We start from the raw sequence: 18,080 nt of genomic DNA on the forward strand, positions 1-18,080 counted from the left end.
ATACCTGACAGAAAATGACACTGAATCGACATTTTTGCCAAGATTTGGGCTTTTAAAGGCAGTGGTCTTAAACTTTTGATCAGAAGATGAATAGCCTATTTCAGTTTAATGGTTGTTTGCAATAAATTGCTCACTCAATTTTTTTTGTCTCACTCCCATTTCTTCTTTTGCATTTTGAAGCTCTACTTAGAACCTTCTTAGATCCAACAGTGTAAAATGTAAATTCTTGCAATTTTTCAACTGGTCTTAATATTTTGATCAGGAGTGTATATACACATACACACACACACACACACACACAAACACATACACGTGTATGTGTTTTTTCCATACATATATATATATATATACAGTACAGGCCAAAAGTTTGGACACACCTTCTCATTCAATGCGTTTTCTTTATTTTCATGACTATTTACATTGTAGCTTCTCACTGAAGGAATCAAAACTATGAATGAACACATGTGGAGTTATGTACTTAACAAAAAAAGGTGAAATAACTGAAAACATGTTTTATATTCTAGTTTCTTCAAAATAGCCACCCTTTGCTCTGATTACTGCTTTGCACACTCTTGGCATTCTCTCCATGAGCTTCAAGAGGTAGTCACCTGAAATGGTTTTCACTTCACAGGTGCGCCTTATCAGGGTTAATTAGTGGAATTTCTTGCTTTATCAATGGGGTTGGGACCATCAGTTGTGTTGTGCAGAAGTCAGGTTACTACACAGCCGACAGCCCTATTGGACAACTGTTAAAATTCATATTATGGCAAGAACCAATCAGCTAACTAAAGAAAAACGAGTGGCCATCATTACTTTAAGGAATTTCCGGAAAATTGCAAAAACTTTGAATGTGTCCCCAAGTGGAGTCCCAAAAACCATCAAGCGCTACAACGAAACTGGCACACATGAGGACCGACCCAGGAAAGGAAGACCAAGAGTCACCTCTGCTTCTGAGGACAAGTTCATCCGAGTCACCAGCCTCAGAAATCACAAGTTAACAGCAGCTCAGATCAGAGACCAGATAAATGCCACACAGAGTTCTAGCAGCAGACCCATCTCTAGAACAACTGTTAAGAGGAGACTGAGCCAATCAGGCCTTCATGGTCAAATAGCTGCTAGGAAACCACTGCTAAGGAGAGGCAACAAGCAGAAAAGATTTGTTTGGGCCAAGAAACACAAGGAATGGACATTAGACCAGTGGAAATCTGTGAAAAAGAAAACGCATTGAATGAGAAGGTGTGTCCAAACTTTTGGCCTGTACTGTGTATATATATATATATATATATATATACATATATATATATATATATATATATATATACAAAGCTTAATTTGTAATTTTTATACTACTGCTTTATTTATTTTTATGAACTACAGTGAGAAGATGTCAGACTCTCAGTGCATGCAGCCAAAATAATAATGTACTTTGTGCGTTCAGGTAATGTATGTATGTAAGTGATCTATGTGTTAAGACCAGTGCTGGGCATGTTACTTTGAAAAAGTAATTAATTATAGTTACTAGTTCCTTCTACTAAAAAGTAACTGAGTTAGTAACTGAGTTACATCATTGTTATCACGAGCACAGATAGTGACTCATATTACTCCCACCGAGCAATCTGATTGGTTAATCAGACGTTTAGAATGTGCTCAAATGAGCAATTGAGCACGGCTAGTCGTGCTCAAATGAAAAAAACCTCATCACTGAAAATATTACTCCGCCTATATCTTATTGCCCGGGTCTGTGTGGTTTCCATGACAACACGAAACGTTTCACCGAAACCCGTATCAAAAGCTGCTGTCAACTTTGTTCGCCTGCATAATGGACCGTTTTGTTGTCAATTTTGATTTATTTGGCGACCTGAGTTTGGATAAATGGCTGAACGAGGAAGACAAGACAGAAGAGAAAAAGGAGAGATACGTGAGAGTGACGAGTGAAGAGCTGGATCAGCTGGAGAGGTCAGGAAATGAAGCCGGTACGGCCCAGTCAACATCTCGGGCCGTCAAATGTCTACAAGACTACCTGAAAAACACGCAAATAGCTGATTTCTCAACTCTAAGTAAAGAAGAGCTAAACAAGATCCTCCGTGAATTTTATGGAGTTTTAATTTCTATAGCCTAATAAAGAGAATGAAATGCCTCAGCAGAGTCAGTACCACGGACAGTAGCCTACCTGTAGGCTATAGTCCAGTCATTTTATGAAAAAACCTAGGACATATTGCAAGAGAAGCAAACTCAACTGATTTTGGATCCTCAGTTTGTCCTGAGTGAGGGGAAAAAAGTCCCAAGGAATCCCATTGGTGGAAAGTTTTGAAAATCACCTATTTATGACCATATAATACCAAAAAAACACTGTTTTTAACACACAGGGGAAAGGGGTTCAAATTTTTACTTTCAGATATCACTATAAAAATTCACAAGTTGATTACACACACAAAGACAAGAAAAAAAGTCAATTACAAGTTCTTTGAATTATTCTGTTTACACATGTATCACACATTATCTGATTTGATATGCGCTAATTGGAATAAATGGAATTGGAATAATTCCATTCCATTCCATGCGCTAATTGGAATAAATGGTTATTAAATTAAATTAATTAAAAGGTTACTATGTATATAGTAACCTTTTACTTCACTGTTATATAGTAACCTTTTAATTCAAGGTTACTATATAGGTTACTATATATATATATATATATATATATATATATATATATATATAGAAAATGGCTGAACGAGGAAGACAAGACAGAAGAGAAAAAGGAGAGATACGCGAGAGTGACGAGTGAAGAGCTGGATCAGCTGGAGAGGTCAGGAAATGAAGCCGGTACGGCCCGGTCAACGTCTTGGGCCGTCAAATGTCTACAAGACTACCTGACAAACACCGGGCAAACAGCTGATATCTCACCTGTAAGGAAAGAAGAGCTAAACAAGATCCTCCATGAATTTTATGGAGCTTTAATTTCTATAATAAGCAGAGTCAGCGCCACGGACAGTACCTGTACAATTTTCCATGGAGAGGTGCGGCTATAACTTTGTTCTTGTTATTAATGTGTTAATGTTATCAGTTATTAATTTGCCTGTTAATCATTATTAATTTGTTTATTCTTTATGAGTTGCCTAGGCCATTGATTTAATTAATTTGTCAATTTGTTTGCATCTGTACACTGAGGTGAACATTTAATAAATCAACACATCTGTGAAAACTGTCGTTTTTATTTCAGAGGTAAATTCAGTAGCGGTTTTAGGCACGGGCGAAGCGGGCAGCCGCCCGGGGCGGCATATTTTCATGTCACGTGGGGGGCGGCATGAGCGCAAAAAAAAAAAAAAAAAAATCATCCTCGCTGCAAAGCAGTTTTCTATTACCGTATTCATCTGAATATAAGACAATATTTTTTTCCATTGAAAATGCCCTGAAAAAACGCCCTCGTCTAATATTGGGGTCTAAGCAAATACACATGTATTGTGCTTGCATATAAACCAGTAGGTAGGCTCGCCTGATGCCGCAATTACCGGCGAATGGCCGCATTGCGCAGTCAATAATCAACCATGTTGTCTGTGTCACTGTCCGTTGTGCTGCTGCAGCCGCGTATGAACAAAAGTTGATTTATAATGAGAGGATGGCAGTATGTGTGCGCCGCTCACCTGTCAGATCCGGCAGACCTGACCGGGTGGGCGCGGCACCTGTAAGCATCAAGCCGGTGCCGCGGCCGGCCCGCCTGATGCTGACCGGTGGCTTTTTTTTTTATACAAACAAGATTTTGTCCATATAAAAAGTATTTTTCCAAAAAAGGTATTTGTGCAGGTGTTGGCGCCCCTGCTCTGGGAGGGGCGCGTGTAGCCGCCAGAGGGGCACCGGTAGCGGCCGTTATCGCTTGGAAGTTCTTTCGCGTGTGCAGCTAGAACCGAAGGGCGCAAGGCAGTAATTTCGCCCAGGGCGGCAACATGGGCAGAACCGCCACTGTTGATAACAGCCTGAAAAGGTGATTAGCAAAAAACCCTGAAAGGTGGGGTTGAAATTATATAACTCTGTCCAGGCAGCCGGCTGTGGCAACAGCCGGCATCAGGCGAGCCCAGCTGCTCACCTGTCATATCCAGCAGACCTGACCGGGTACTGGCCAGTGTGAGAAGCAAATCCCGCTTCTGCAGGATTTTTTTTTAAAGAAACAAATAACATTTTACTCAGTATGATAAGATTTCTGAATGCTGGATGCTACACTGCTCTGTGTATTATTTGGGTAAATAAAATAGTTCTATTATTCATACCTCAGCCTACCGTTTATTATGATCTAAGACTGTGGGGCATTTAAAAAAAATGTCATTTCAGTGTGCCATCCTTCCACAGTCTGTGCCCCCCCCCCCCCCCCCCCCCCCCCCCCCCCCCCCCCCCCCCCCCCCCCCCCCCCCCCCCCCCAGTCCGTGTGCATCTGCAACTGTAAGCTGTTCCATGTTGGGCGACGGCGTTTGTTCTGCCTGAGTCATGTCAGATAGATGAATTTGAATATCAGTGGTTGCATATATTCACATTTGTGTCTGTGTGTGTGTTTGGTATAAGGCACAGCCTGGATGGGTCCCAAAAAGAGAAAAGTGGACATAAGAAGTTTCTTTAGAAGTCAAAGTGGAAGTTACTCAAAGAAAATTGGCCCACTTTATTTATTATACTGCTGATGGGTAGTTGATAATAATGGTGATAACAATAATAGTCAACTAAGCCACTGATGTTTTTCCTCACTGTTTATTTTGTCAGGTGGCAGTTATAACAATAGTTCAGCATGCTTTTATCAGGCACATTGGCCTGTTCTCTCTAGGGAAGCAGGAATGATCCATTTTTACTAACCATGATTTAAAATTTTAAAATGCTTATATAAGTGTAAAGCCTCAACAATACAGATATTTTTTTCAAATAAGAACACCAAGAACACCAATCTGTTTGTATTTAGGTATTTATTTTTTTTATTTAGGTATTTATTTAGGTATTTAATGTCAAACATTTATTATGTAGGTGGTGGTAGGCCTGATCTCCAACAACAACGAGATGGCCTATCTGGAGGAGGTGGAGCTGCTGTCTTCTTGGTGTAAGGACAACAACCTTGACCTGAATGTTGACAAGACCAAGGAGGTGGTGGTCGACTTCAGGCGAGAGAAGCAGAGGATCCATTATGCACCGCTCAGGATCTATGGGACCCCGGTGGAGAGAGTAAGCAATTACAGGTACCTTGGGGTTCACATCTCTGAGGACCTGACATGGACTACACACACCACCACCCTGGTGAAGAAGGCTCGGCAGCGGTTGTACCACCTCAGGCGGCTGAGGAAATTTAAGATCTCCACCACGCTGCTGAAAACCTTCTACGCCGCCACAGTGGGGTCTGTGCTTTCTGTGAGCATCACTGCCTGGTACGGCAGCTGCAGCTCCCAGGACAGGAAGGCCCTGCACAGAGTGATCCGATGTGCTGAGCGCATCACCCGCACAGCACTGCCCTGCCTCCAGGACATCTACACCCAGCGGTGCAGGTCCAGGGCAAGTCGGATTTTAAAAGACACTCATCATCCCAACCATAGACTGTTCGAGTGGCTGCCCTCAGGCAAGCGGCTTCGCTCCATCAAAGCCCGGACTGAGGAGCTGAGAAGGAGCTTCTTTCCCCAGGCCACACGGATTCTGAACTCATAACACAAACTCTGTATATCAGTCCACAACACCACCTGCATGCAGTGTCAGACAGCTCAGCACCTTACTATCCCCTGTTGTCTGATACTCACTCACTCACTTCTACTCATTTGTACTTACCCTCTACTTATTTGTTCTTTTTGTACTTTTTGTATATTGTTGCATATTGTATATAGTCGTTCATTGTATATAGGAATGTCATATATTCTTTCTATTTTATCTTTATTTTTTTTTCTTTTATTTTTTATTATTATTATCGTTATTATTATTATTTGTATTTTTTATTTTATTTTATTTTTTTTTTTACTTGCACAGTGCCGGAGTTGTTGCAATTACATTTCACTGCTGCTGTACCTGTACATTCATGCATGTGACGAATAAACCTTGAATCCTTGAATCCTATTTTATTTTATTTATATTGTATATTTTATATTTTATACAATGATGATGTACAGTATGATGCATAGTTGCACTAAAGACGAGAACTCTGTTAAATTGCCTGCTTGTGTTTCTTTAGTTGCCTTTAACTTACAACATTACAGAATTATTAAATATTTGTAGTCAGAATAGATATTCAGATATGCAGTATAAACATTAATGTCAATCCCTGAATAGTTTTTATTTTTCTGATTATGATCGTTTGCTTGTTTATTTGATCAGGCCTACATGACGTGAAATTGCAGTCATAAATGCAAAGCATCAATTTTCGGGGGCACCAACTTGAGGCACTTTTATGTCCCCACCAATGTCAAAATCAAACCTACACCCTTGAGATTAACTTGTACCAGAATGATGGAAAGAGCAAAGTGTGGAGAATGAAAGGAACAGCTCATGACCCAAAACACAGCGCATCATCTGCCCAGCTTGTTGGAGGCAGTGTTTTGGCATGGGCATGTATGGCTGCCAATGGAACTTTGTCGCTAGTGTTTATTGATGATGTGACTGCAATGGAAGTAGCAGGATGAATTCTGATGTTTAGAGGGACTTACTATCTGTTCAGATTCAGCCACATGTCACAAAACTGATAGGACGGCGCCTCACAGTGCAGATGGAAAATGACCCAAAATGTACTGTGAAAGCAACCCGAGAGTTACTGAAAGCAAAGAACTGGAGTATACTACAATGGCCAAGTAAGTCCCCCAGACCTCAACCAAACTGAGCATGCTTTTCACTTGCTGAAGACCAAACTGAAGGCCAAAAGACCCACAAACAAGCAGCAACTGAAGGCAGCTGCAGTAAAGGCTTGGCAGAGCGTCTCAAGCGAGGAAACTCCCCTGGTGATGTTGTCCATGGGTTCCAGACTTCAGGCAGTCATAGACAGCAAAGGATTTTCCTCCAAATATTGAATATAATCCTTATAATTTCAGTTATGAATTTTATGTATAGGTTGTCCAATGACTTTTGAGCCTCTGAAAATCACATGACAATGTATAAATTGGCTGTAATTCCTAAAAGGTTAATGCTATATTTTTGTTCAACCCCTAAAATTAAAGCTCTAAGTCTGCACCTCAGTCGTGTATTGATTACTCCATTTCAAATCCACTGTGGTGGTGTACAAGGGCAAAATTATGAATGTTGTGTTACTGTCCAAATAGAGTCATGTGACATATTATTCCCAATAACAGATTTTTTCATGTAATCCAACTAACTGTAGCATTTATATGAATGCTGTCTCAACAGTGATCTTAATCTCACATTAGCTAAGTGTCAGGGAAAATTAAACAGACAATGATGTGAGTCCCATAAATTTGACTTTTATTGAAACAGCAGATTTCACATCATATTGTATGATTAGAAACAGTCTGTGCACCAGGGTGTGTTTTACTCCGCTGCCTCTTTGCCCTGTAAAAGAAGACAAAGGTGTGTTTGAGGTTTGTTTCCAGCAGCCAACAGGTGACTATATTATTGTTGACAGAAAAAAGTCATAAAAGTAATTCAGTATCTGTACTACACTACTGAATGACTTATACATTACGCATTTTCATCGATTTATTGTTCAACAAATGACATTGCCATTTACCTTGCCACTGTCACGGCTCTTGGCTCTCAGCTTGTTGACCTGGCTCTCTGCAATGTCAGCACGCTCCTCAGCCTCTTCCAGCTCATGCTGTACCTTCCTGCACTTGGACAGGTGAACGTTGGCTTGCTCCTCCTGTAATGATATAGAGATTATTTCATGCTTAAGTAACTGAAAACCGTAGGTCTACTTTTGTTTGAGATATTTCTGATGCAGTGTCTACTTGTTACAAGTCCATGGTGAACATTCCAAGTGTTTTGCTCTTACCGCTTCCTCAGCCTGCCTCTTGTAGGCCTTCACCTTGAGCTGCAGCTTGTCTACCAGATCCTGGAGCCTGGTAATGTTTTTCTTGTCCTCCTCAGTCTAGGGAGGAAAGTAAATGTGCAAATGTAAATTAGTAATAGCTATGTATGCTTGATTGCTTTGAATGTACTAATTGTCAGTGTGACTCTACCTGGTAGGTGAGTTCCTTCACCCTCCTCTCATATTTGCGCACACCCTTAACAGCATCTGTTCCACGTCTCTGCTCTGCCTCAACCTCTGTCTCCAGCTCACGCACCTTTAGGAAAGATTTAGACATGAATAATCTGCACTTTCTGAAAAAGTAAGTCTTAAAGTGTTTTAACCTTGCAAAATAAAACAAATATCTTACCCTAGACTCAAGTTTCTGGAGCTGCTTCTTGCCACCCTTCATGGCCAGGTTCTCTGCCTCATCCAGGCGGTGCTGTAGGTCCTTGACAGTGACCTCCAGGTTCTTCTTCATCCTCTCCAGATGAGCACTTGTGTCCTGCTCCTTCTTCAGCTCCTCAGCCATCATAGCAGCCTAGGAGAGATGGCATAAAATGTTTCTTTGAAATGTCACAGAAAAAAATAAACAGGCATTTACATAAAATGAATTGAATGAACAGAGCCTACATCAGTGATGGCCTTCTTGGCCTTCTCCTCTGCATTCCGTGCTTCCTGGACAGTGTCATCCACTTCACTCTGGATCTGGACCAGATCAGTCTCAAGCTTCTTCTTTGTGTTCAGAAGGCTTGTATTCTAAAAGAAAAAAAAAACTTGAAGTAATGATTATCATGATGTACACATTACTAAACGTGTGCATAAGGGAATAAAACGTGTTTGCCCACCTGAGAGTGCAAAAGTCCAACACGCTCACTAGCATCCACCAACTCCTGCTCAGCCACTTTGCGGCCTCTCTCTGTCTGTTCCAGAGCAGCCCTCAGTTCCTCAATTTCAGCCACCATGAGGCCGTTCCTGCGCTCCACCATAGCAGCCTGCTCCTTCAGGTCATCCTGTGCTCTGACTGCATCATCAAGGTGCAGTTGTGCATCCTAGTGCAAAAAATATAAAGAAAATATTCACATGACGATAACAGAATGTAGCTGCCATCATTGTGGGCTGTGCAACTACTGCCTGTCATATGTTACCTTCAGCTGTCCCTGGATATTCCTCAGCTGCTTCTGGGCCTCAGCAGCCTGACGATTGGCATGACTCAGCTGAATCTCCATCTCATTCAGGTCTCCCTCCATCTTCTTCTTGATTCTCAGGGAGTCGTTCCTGCTCCGGACCTCAGAGTCCAGAGTGCTCTGCATGGAGTCAATCACCCTCTGGCTGTTCCTTTTGATCTGCTCCATCTCCTCATCCTTCTCTGCCAGCTTCCTGTCAACCTCACCCTTGACCTGGTTGAGCTCCAGCTGGACACGCAGAATCTTGGACTCTTCGTGTTCCAGAGTTCCCTAGTGACATAAAAATAAAGAGTCATTCCTGACTTTTGAATGCCACCACGAATAGTCTTGCTTTGTTTGACTGATCATTTTCTATAGATCAAAGAGCGCATATTGACAAAATGCAGTGTCAGGTTTTCTGGAGGGACTCCTACCTCAGCTTCTTCAAGAGCTGTCTGGATCTCGGCCTTCTCTGTCTCCACCTGCTTCTTGGCCTTCTCCAGCTCATGGATGCTCTTTCCACTTTCACCAATCTGTTCAGTCAGGTCAGAGATCTCCTCTGCAGAGGGATGCATATGATTAATATGGTTTAGCCTTGAAATGTGGTTTAAATAGCTGGATCAAACAAATGCATATACAATGATCCCAACCTAACTACAGTTGTTGTCATTTGAGGAAGGTAGGAACTCACGTTGCAGGTTCTTGTTCTCACGCTTCAGGGTCTCCAGCTGATCCAGAGCTTCCTCATAAGAGTTCTTCATCTTGAACAGCTCAGTGCTGAGGGTACGAGCCTCCTTCTGAGCTCCCTCAAGCTCGGCCTGACCCTCTTCATACTTCTGTTTCCACTCAGCCAGGACCTGAATTATGCGCAATTCATGTAGGTTAGATTAATTTTTATCTTCATATATTTTTACATATATTTTTACAAATTGTTGTTAATTGTTCTTCATGTGTTGGAATGGCATGGATAGACAAAGGGAAAATGCTACCTTGTCAAAGTTCCTCTGCTTCTTGTCCAGGTTGGCAGCCAGACCATTGGCCCTCTCTACATCAATCATGAGGTCCTCCACCTCACTCTGGAGCCTCTGTTTGGTCTTCTCCAGAGATGCACACTTGGAGTTCACAGCTTCAATCTGCTCCTCAGCCTCCTGAAGACGCTGAGCCAGCTTCTTCCTGTTGAATGTACATTATCGAGTATATCAAACTGGAGGCCTAACTTCAGGATTGTTTCTTTTTATTAACAGTATCAAATGCAGCTTTGACATTCTGTAAGCAGCGATGATGGTGAACTAATCCAGATACATTTTGGAAGGGCTTGACTGTCGCTTTGTGATTTCAAAATATTGTCCAACTTTTCCCCAGAGTCCATTTAAGTACGGTTTGGGATATTACTCACTTGGCCTCCTCAAGCTCCTCTGTGCGCTGGATAGCGTCAGTTTCATACTTGGTCCTCCACTGGGCCACCTCACTGTTGGCCTTGGACATTCCACGCTGCAGCTCAGCCTTGGCCTCCTGCTCCTCCTCAAACTGCTCCCTCAGCAGATCACAGTCATGGCGGGCTGATTGCAGTCCATGGGCAAGTGCATTCTTGGCCTGTAAAAATAAAGATTGTGGGTACAAAGTTTCCAAGTCACAAAGATGAGTTTACCGAGGAACACTTGATAGTTTCTTACCTTAACCTCCTCCTCAATTTGTCTCTTCAGCTCCTCAATCTGCTGTGTGAAGGCCTGCTTGCCTCTGGTCAGCTGGGATACAAGTGCCTCCTTCTCTTCAATCTGACGACTAAACTCACCTGTTGCGAAAATTGAAATGGTGCATTACTTTTGTGTGTTTTGTTTCTCTTATAGCGAACAGTGTACCCTGATGGATTATTAATCCATACATACCATTTTCTGTCATGAGGCGTGCTTTCTGTGCACTCAAGTCATTGATCTGACGCAGATTTTCATCATTCTTGGTCTTAATCTCACTGAGTTGGTCCTCAAGAGTACGGCACATCTTTTCCAGATTTCCCTAATAATGAAAAAAAAAATCAGCATCTACTTTATTACTGGATTTAAGATTAAATTTTTAACATTCTCATAATTTTTGGAAAATATATATTGAAACTAAATCATCCATAGAGATGTTAGTGAAATTAGGCACCTTGGCTTTAGCAACAGCCTCCATGTTGCTGGAGAGGTCATCAATCTCCATCTTGTATTCACTCTTCTCCTTCTCAAGCTTCTGCTTGACACGCTGGAGGTTGTCGATCTGCTCTCCCAACTCAGCAACGCTGTCAGCCTGCTTCTTGCGAAGAGCAGCAGCAGTAGCCTCATGCTGCAGGGTTGACTCTTCAAGGTCACGACGCAGTTTCTGGAACTCAGCCTCACGCTTCTTGTTCATCTCAATCTGAGCAGCAGTGGCACCACCAGCCTCCTCCAGCCTCTCGCTGATCTCTTCAAGTTCCCTGGCGAGGTCAGCCCTCTGCTTCTCAACCTTGGCACGAGCAGCGCGCTCAGCCTCAATCTCCTCCTCCAGTTCCTCAATGCGAGCCTGTTAAATGTGTGTGTTTTGTTTTGTTTTTTAAGTAAATTTGTACTTGTTTTATAAAAAGTACACACTAACGATATATTGTATTGGGTCACCTGAAGCTCCTTGATCTTCTTCTGAAGCTGAGCACCCAGGGACTGTTCATCTTCAATCTTGCTGAGGAGCTGGCTTGTTTCAAAGTCCTTCCTGTAAGAGTGATAGACAGACTATGTTAAGATCACATCAGTCCAATACACCATATCTTCCAATACATGATTAACAAAAATCTTATTTAAAAGAAGTTACTTCTTGAGTTTCTCCTCAGATTGCTGTTTGTCATTCTCAAGATCCATGATATTTTCCTGAGCCAGTTTCAGATCACCCTCCAGCTTCCTCTTGGCTCTCTCAAGGTCCATGCGGAGCTTCTTTTCTTGCTCCAGAGAACCTTCAAGCTGCACATTAATACAGGTTTGTTATTATCCAGATGAAGAGCAAGCTCATCTGATTTTTCTGATGTTATTGAACTCATGAACTCACATCATCCACTTGCTGCTCAAGCTTGGTTTTAGCCTTGGTCAGAGTGTTCACTTTGTCCTCCTCAGCCTGCAGGTCATCAAGAGTCTGCTGATGTGCCTCCTGAAGGGCTTTCTTCTCCTTGGTCAACTTTGCGATGCTCTCATCCTGAGAGGCCATCTCCTCGGTCAGGTTCTTCACCTAAATTTGCCACAAACACATTGTAACATTGACATTGTTTTAAGGTGCTAGTTTTTCTAATGTTGGTTGAATATATTGGTTGAATGTCGTGATTATTTATTAACCTTGTTCTCAGTGGCATGCTTCTCCTTCTCCACTTTGGCCAAGGTGAGCTCCAGGTCATCAATGTCTTTCTTCAGCTCAGAGCACTCATCTTCCAATTTCCTCTTCTTGGCTGTCAGCTCAGCATTGATTTCCTCCTCATCCTCTAGTCTCTCTGTTGTCTCTTTGAGTTTGGCCTCCAGCTGAATCTTGCTCTTGATAAGTCCCTCACATCTCTCCTCAGCATCTGACAGATTCTCTGATTCCTAATTCATGATGAAAAAGAAGATAACAATTAAGACATTGTCTGAAGAAGAGCTGAGAAAACAGAGCGGTCTGTGGGATATGAGAAAACATAGCTGTAGACTGGAGTCTACATACAGATGCAACTTGCAGCTGCAGGTCATTCTTTTCTTGCAGAAGTGACACCATCTTCTCCTCAAGTTCCTTCTTTTTGGCCAGAGCAGCAGCCAGGTCAGCTGTCATCTTCTCATGTTTCTCCTTCAATTCGACTAGCTCCTTCTCAGTTTCAGCGCTCTTCAAAAGAGGCTTGATCTTGTAGTACACCTTCATCCATGGCCAGTGTTTCACATTCATGAATGAGCGGACATTGTACTGGATGGTGTAAATGGCTTCCCTATGGAAAAAAGTTTTTGTCAGTGAAGTCATTTTGGATTGTGCATACTATGAATGTGAATTAATAACAGTTATTTTTCATCATGCCTTCTCTCCATCATCTTCACAAATTCCTTTCTCATCAAGTAACCACGGCAGAGAGCCTGAGTCATGGTAACCAGAGCAGCCAGCTTCTCATCTCTCATCTCCTCAAGGGTACCCAGCAGACCTGCCTTGAAGAACACCTGAATCAAATAGAAAAAATATGTCATAACTGTTAGTTGATCTTGGGCTCTAAATATCATAATGAAATGAAATAGCATGGAATTAAGTAAGGCAAGCAAGGTGTTCACCTTGGTGTGTCCAAATCTGTACTGGTCGTGATCAACATCAATTGATCCAAGCAGCTTCTCTGAAGCCTTCTTGTTGTCAATGAACTGGCCCTCAGGGATGACGCTGGCATTCAGTACCTTGTATCTTTTGTAAGAGGGTTAATGGTCAGTGTGAGCAGTTGTAAACTTACTCACGCATCAAAATGTGTCCTAAAACATTCACTGATACCTCTGCTTGAAGTCACCATAGAGGATTCTGCTGGGGAATCCCTTTCTGCAGATTCTGATACCCTCCAGCACACCGTTACACCTCAGCTGGTGGATGACCAGGAAATTCTCCATCAGACCTGAGTAGAATACATTTGAATGATAAATGTGGCAAAACAATGAGTCACTACCTCAAAATCTCCCTAAATGGCAAACGCTTCTCATGCAGATACAATTAAAATCATGTTAACTCTACGTACCTGGAGTCTTTGACTCATTGGGAATCAGGCAACGCACAAAGTGAGGATGGGTGCTCCTCAAGTTGGTCATCAGTTTGCCCAAGTTCTCCTGTAGATACAAAATTGAAGCAAATGTCTTCCTGAAAAGCAACAAATGTGAGTTTAAATCAATGTTTACACTTGGCAGTGTTTGCAGTCCTCACCCTGAACTGTGAAGACACAGTCTGCATGGAACCACCCTTCTTCTTGCCTCCCTTCTTGCCGCCACCACCGCTAGACTCTATTTTTCAAATAATAATTTTAAGAGAACAATATGTTACAGTAGGCAACTCTAAGTATACATTAACCCACATAGTAGTGTATGGGTTAATGTGTTTTGTTTATTACAACAAAAAAATCTGAAATTTGGTCCAAATGATATATCATACCTTCAGCGGCAACAGGGGGATACAGGAGAGCCAGCAGTTTCACTGAGGACTTCTGGTACAGCTGCAACACAGATTCATTCAGGGGATCCTTGTTCTTGTCCAACCAGCCACTGATGTTGTAGTCCACAGTTCCAGCATAGTGAACCAGGGAGAAGTGAGCCTCAGCCTTGCCCTTGGCGGGCTTTGGCTTCTCAAATGCTTTGGTCTTGCCAAGATGCTGGTCATACAGCTTGTTCTTGAAGGTGGTGTCTGAAGCCTTGGGGAACATGCACTCCTCTTCAAGGATGGAGAAGATGCCCATGGGCTATGAGGCACAATGAGATATATCATGAAGAGGTAATGTTGTAGCACACTAATAATCACACAGTCACAGCATTATTGTTTACCTTCTCGATGAGCTCAATGCAGGCAGCCAAGTCCATGCCGAAGTCAATGAACTCCCAGACGATACCCTCTTTCTTGTACTCCTCTTGTTCCAGGACAAACATGTGGTGGTTGAAGAACTGCTGCAGTTTCTCATTGGTGAAGTTGATGCACAGCTGCTCCATGCTGTTGAACTGTGAGTGGACAGAGGATTAGTCTCGCCTTTTGCAGTCAACTAAAAAATAATCAACTTGGCTGGCTGTTATTAGGAGCGCAAGCTTACATCAAAGATTTCAAAACCAGCAATGTCCAATACGCCAATGAAGAACTGCCTCGGCTGCTTGGTGTCCAACATCTGGTTGATACGGATAACCATCCACAAGAACATCCTCTCATAGATGGACTTGGCCAGGGCACTCACAGAGTTGTAGACCTGACAACATAGTGTTTTGAGTAAATTATGGTATGTTTACCCTTTTGTAAAATGCACCATTATTTGTAGTCTAAGTAATGTATTTAATTTACTGCTGTGTAAAGGCACAATAATCTTTGTCATATTTTTTTAAACAGAATCTATGTACAAAATAATTGATGCTCTACTAGCATGACCAATATTAACATGATTTGTAGTTTTACCAAACCAGAGAATGACATATCTTACTCACCTGAGGCACAGTCTGTCCCTTGGTGACAAACTCATTGCCGACCTTTACTCTGGGGTAGCACAGACCCTTCAGCATGTCGGCTGAGTTCAGACCCAGCAAGTACGCCACCTTGTCGGCATCTGAAAAAGCGGAAAAAAAAGCATTCAATAGACATGTAACAATGATGGCAAGACATTTCTTATTAGAAAGCACAAAAGTAATCCATGTGAGGAATCTTCTAATTTAATTCCAGATATCTTTAAACTTCTCCACTTTGTGATGGCACTAATACTCACCCTCTGTGCCATCTGGTTCCGCCTGCTCCTCACGCTGCTTCTGCTTGAACTTCATGTTACCATGGTGAATCACAGCACCAGTCATCTTGTAGATGTTCATCTTTTCCTCAGCACTGAAGCCCAGAATGTCAATAGCAGTCTGTATTCAAAACATACATCAATACCATGTAAAAATTCAGAAAAAAAAACAAAAAAAAAACTTGAGTAGTGTATTTAATGCAGAATAGATGAGAAAATGTGAGAATGAGGATCACTTACATCAGTGGCAACCAACTCCTCTTTGTCATCAATGCTGGCTACAGTGATCTGACCCTGGCTGATCATGGGGAAGTCGTAGGGGTTGGTGCTGATGAGCGTCATTTCTGGAGATTGAAAAAAGGAAGGACTGAATGATGATAGATTGATAATTGATCAAAAGATGATCAGAATTACAATATGGCCAAGTGCAATATCCAAATTGCAAGAGCTGAAAAATATGTGGCAAAACATTGGTATAAATGAAATATTGTGGTGTTACAGAGATGCCCTGGTGTACAAATCGCATTCTCCAGGAACCAGGAAAAATATGTTCAGTACAGACCTCAGGAAAAATTACAGTAGTATCATTTTAACAGTTTTTTCAGTGAAAATTGACTTTATAATGCAAAAATGATCACACCTCCTCTAATTGTGAATGCAATATCTGTAAATTAATTGCAATATGATTTTTTTTATTGCATCATTCAGCCCTAGTGGTAGTTCTTGTGTATGTCATAGACTTATTGTTTTAACATAGTAGCACCAATTATTCAGCTTACCAATCAGCTCTGGTTTGTGGTTGGTCATCATCTGGTAGAAGATGTGGTAGCCTCTCTCATCAGGAAGCTGGAATGTCACCCTGGACTTTTCCAGCAGATCTGTTAGAATTGTATATCATTCAGAATCTGGTCCACTTGTAATGCTAGTCATTTGCATTCAGAAGTATATGAACTAGTTACTTACATGTCTCAATATCAGCACTAGACAGTTTACCACTTGTGCCGAAATGGATTCTGATGAATTTACCCTGTTTTGAACAGCAGAAATTAGAACATCCTTCTAAACAGGTAATGTTTCATAAAAGACTTTTCTTTTCTTTTCTTTAAATCCTTCCATACTTACGAAACGAGAGGAGTTGTCATTTCTCACGGTTTTGGCATTACCGTAGGCCTCCAGCAGGGGATTGGCTGCAATAATCTGATCCTCCAGTGACCCCTATGGTAAGTATTACATTGTATCATCAATTGTCTGTGGTTTTCTCCTCAGAAATATGTTGCATATACCTTAGGAAGTCAACTAAAGGTACTATACCTGTATCTTTCCTGAAGATTCCTTCTTCTTATCTCCACCCACTGAGATTGTGGCAAAGTACTGGATGACACGCTTGGTGTTCACAGTCTTTCCGGCACCAGATTCTCCACTGGGTACAGATCATAGAAACTGAATGAATTTCTCTGGTACAGATACATCACTCAGAACAAATCCACCATGAAATTCTATTTTATGTTAAAGAAGTAAAAAAAAAAAAAAAAAAAAGCAGAAACTTACGTGATCAAGACAGACTGGTTCTCTCTATCTGTTTAGGGAAATTGAAATAAATTATTTTATTGTGTAAGAGTAGCCCATTCACTGATCATTTCCATGTGTTTATGACCAGGACATACCAGTAAGCATGAACTGATAGGCGTTGTCAGAGACAGAGAAGATGTGGGGGGGAGCCTCCATACGCTTCTTGCCCCTGTAGGCACTTACAACTTCAGCGTCGTACACTGGGAGCCACTTGTAGGGGTTCACAGTGGCACAGAACAGCCCAGAGTAGGTCTGAAAGGGATGGAAGAGATATAAGATTTTACTCAGTGTCACCTGTGGCTCTTTGAGGAATGCTGTTCCTTTCTCAGGTGGTAGATTATCTTACGTAGATCATCCATGCAGCATAACGCTCTTTGAGGTTATACAGCACAGAGGCTTCATTGAGATGGGTCATCATGGCCATATCCTCAATTTTGTCGAACTTGGGAGGGTTCATTGGGGAGACGTCATCCTCTTTAACTGTCCTCTCCTGAAATAGGACAGTGCTCACAATGAGATTTGCTTATTTATATCTTCAAAAAGCCACTGGCAACGGATAAGACACTCACCTCTTCAGAGTCATTGATTTTAACGGTGACTTTGCCACCATCTTTCTTGAGGATTGTAGCTTTCAGGTACAGCTCCTTGGTATCAACCACATAGCAGGCACTCTTTGCATCAAAGGGTCTGTTCTGAGCCTCAACCCTCTCCTTCTCTGGCTTACGGAGGTAAATGGCAGCCTTGCCATAAATGGCCATCTCCGCGTCCGTACTCATGGTGGCAGTTTACTTCTGTGTGGCAATATCAAATGAAGTCTATGTTATCACTGTATGTTACACTCATCCTCATTATTAATTTGACTGACCATCACGCCATTATCAAATATAGTTCATTTAGAAAAAAGGTGGCAGCCAAATCTGACAAAGAAATG

The 18,080-nt window shown here is 41.9% G+C and overlaps 1 protein-coding gene across 4 annotated transcripts; it reads right to left on the reverse strand.

The window, feature by feature from the left end:
* Positions 1-7,488: 7,488 nt before the first annotated feature.
* Positions 7,489-17,925, reverse strand: LOC115360319 (myosin heavy chain, fast skeletal muscle-like). Of its 4 annotated transcripts, none has more exons than XM_030053170.1 (39): positions 17,719-17,925; positions 17,496-17,636; positions 17,245-17,401; positions 17,129-17,156; positions 16,892-17,000; positions 16,703-16,795; positions 16,544-16,607; positions 16,360-16,458; positions 15,821-15,924; positions 15,563-15,701; positions 15,288-15,406; positions 14,906-15,055; positions 14,646-14,816; positions 14,260-14,563; positions 14,035-14,111; positions 13,853-13,940; positions 13,615-13,732; positions 13,407-13,530; positions 13,162-13,298; positions 12,820-13,075; positions 12,462-12,704; positions 12,181-12,357; positions 11,950-12,095; positions 11,760-11,850; positions 11,278-11,667; positions 11,019-11,145; positions 10,806-10,924; positions 10,529-10,725; positions 10,122-10,305; positions 9,824-9,989; positions 9,567-9,691; positions 9,115-9,423; positions 8,815-9,018; positions 8,600-8,725; positions 8,337-8,507; positions 8,139-8,243; positions 7,952-8,047; positions 7,688-7,819; positions 7,489-7,509 (listed from the first exon to the last, which is right to left on the reverse strand). In XM_030053170.1, the coding sequence occupies exons 1-39, from the start codon at positions 17,923-17,925 to the stop codon at positions 7,489-7,491; spliced, it is 5,814 nt and encodes a 1,937-aa protein (XP_029909030.1). The 4 variants fall into 4 exon arrangements, with proteins under 4 accessions (XP_029909030.1, XP_029909031.1, XP_029909029.1 ...); XM_030053171.1 differs by having other exon boundaries at positions 14,035-14,109; positions 14,267-14,563; positions 17,496-17,639; XM_030053169.1 differs by having other exon boundaries at positions 17,496-17,639.
* Between the last annotated feature and the right edge of the window lie 155 nt (positions 17,926-18,080).

The sequence above is a fragment of the Myripristis murdjan genome, chromosome 6 (genome assembly GCF_902150065.1).
Source record: "Myripristis murdjan chromosome 6, fMyrMur1.1, whole genome shotgun sequence".
Taxonomy (NCBI): domain Eukaryota; kingdom Metazoa; phylum Chordata; class Actinopteri; order Holocentriformes; family Holocentridae; genus Myripristis; species Myripristis murdjan.

Coding starts and splice junctions, on each gene's coding strand:
- LOC115360319 (XM_030053168.1), bottom strand. CDS start 17,925: ATGAGTACGGACGCGGAGATGGCCATTTATGGCAAGGCTGCCATTTAC. Junction 16,459..16,543: donor TAGTGCTGATATTGAGACAT/GTAAGTAACTAG, acceptor CAATTCTAACAG/ATCTGCTGGAAAAGTCCAGG. Junction 10,306..10,528: donor GAGGAGCTTGAGGAGGCCAA/GTGAGTAATATC, acceptor TACATTCAACAG/GAAGAAGCTGGCTCAGCGTC.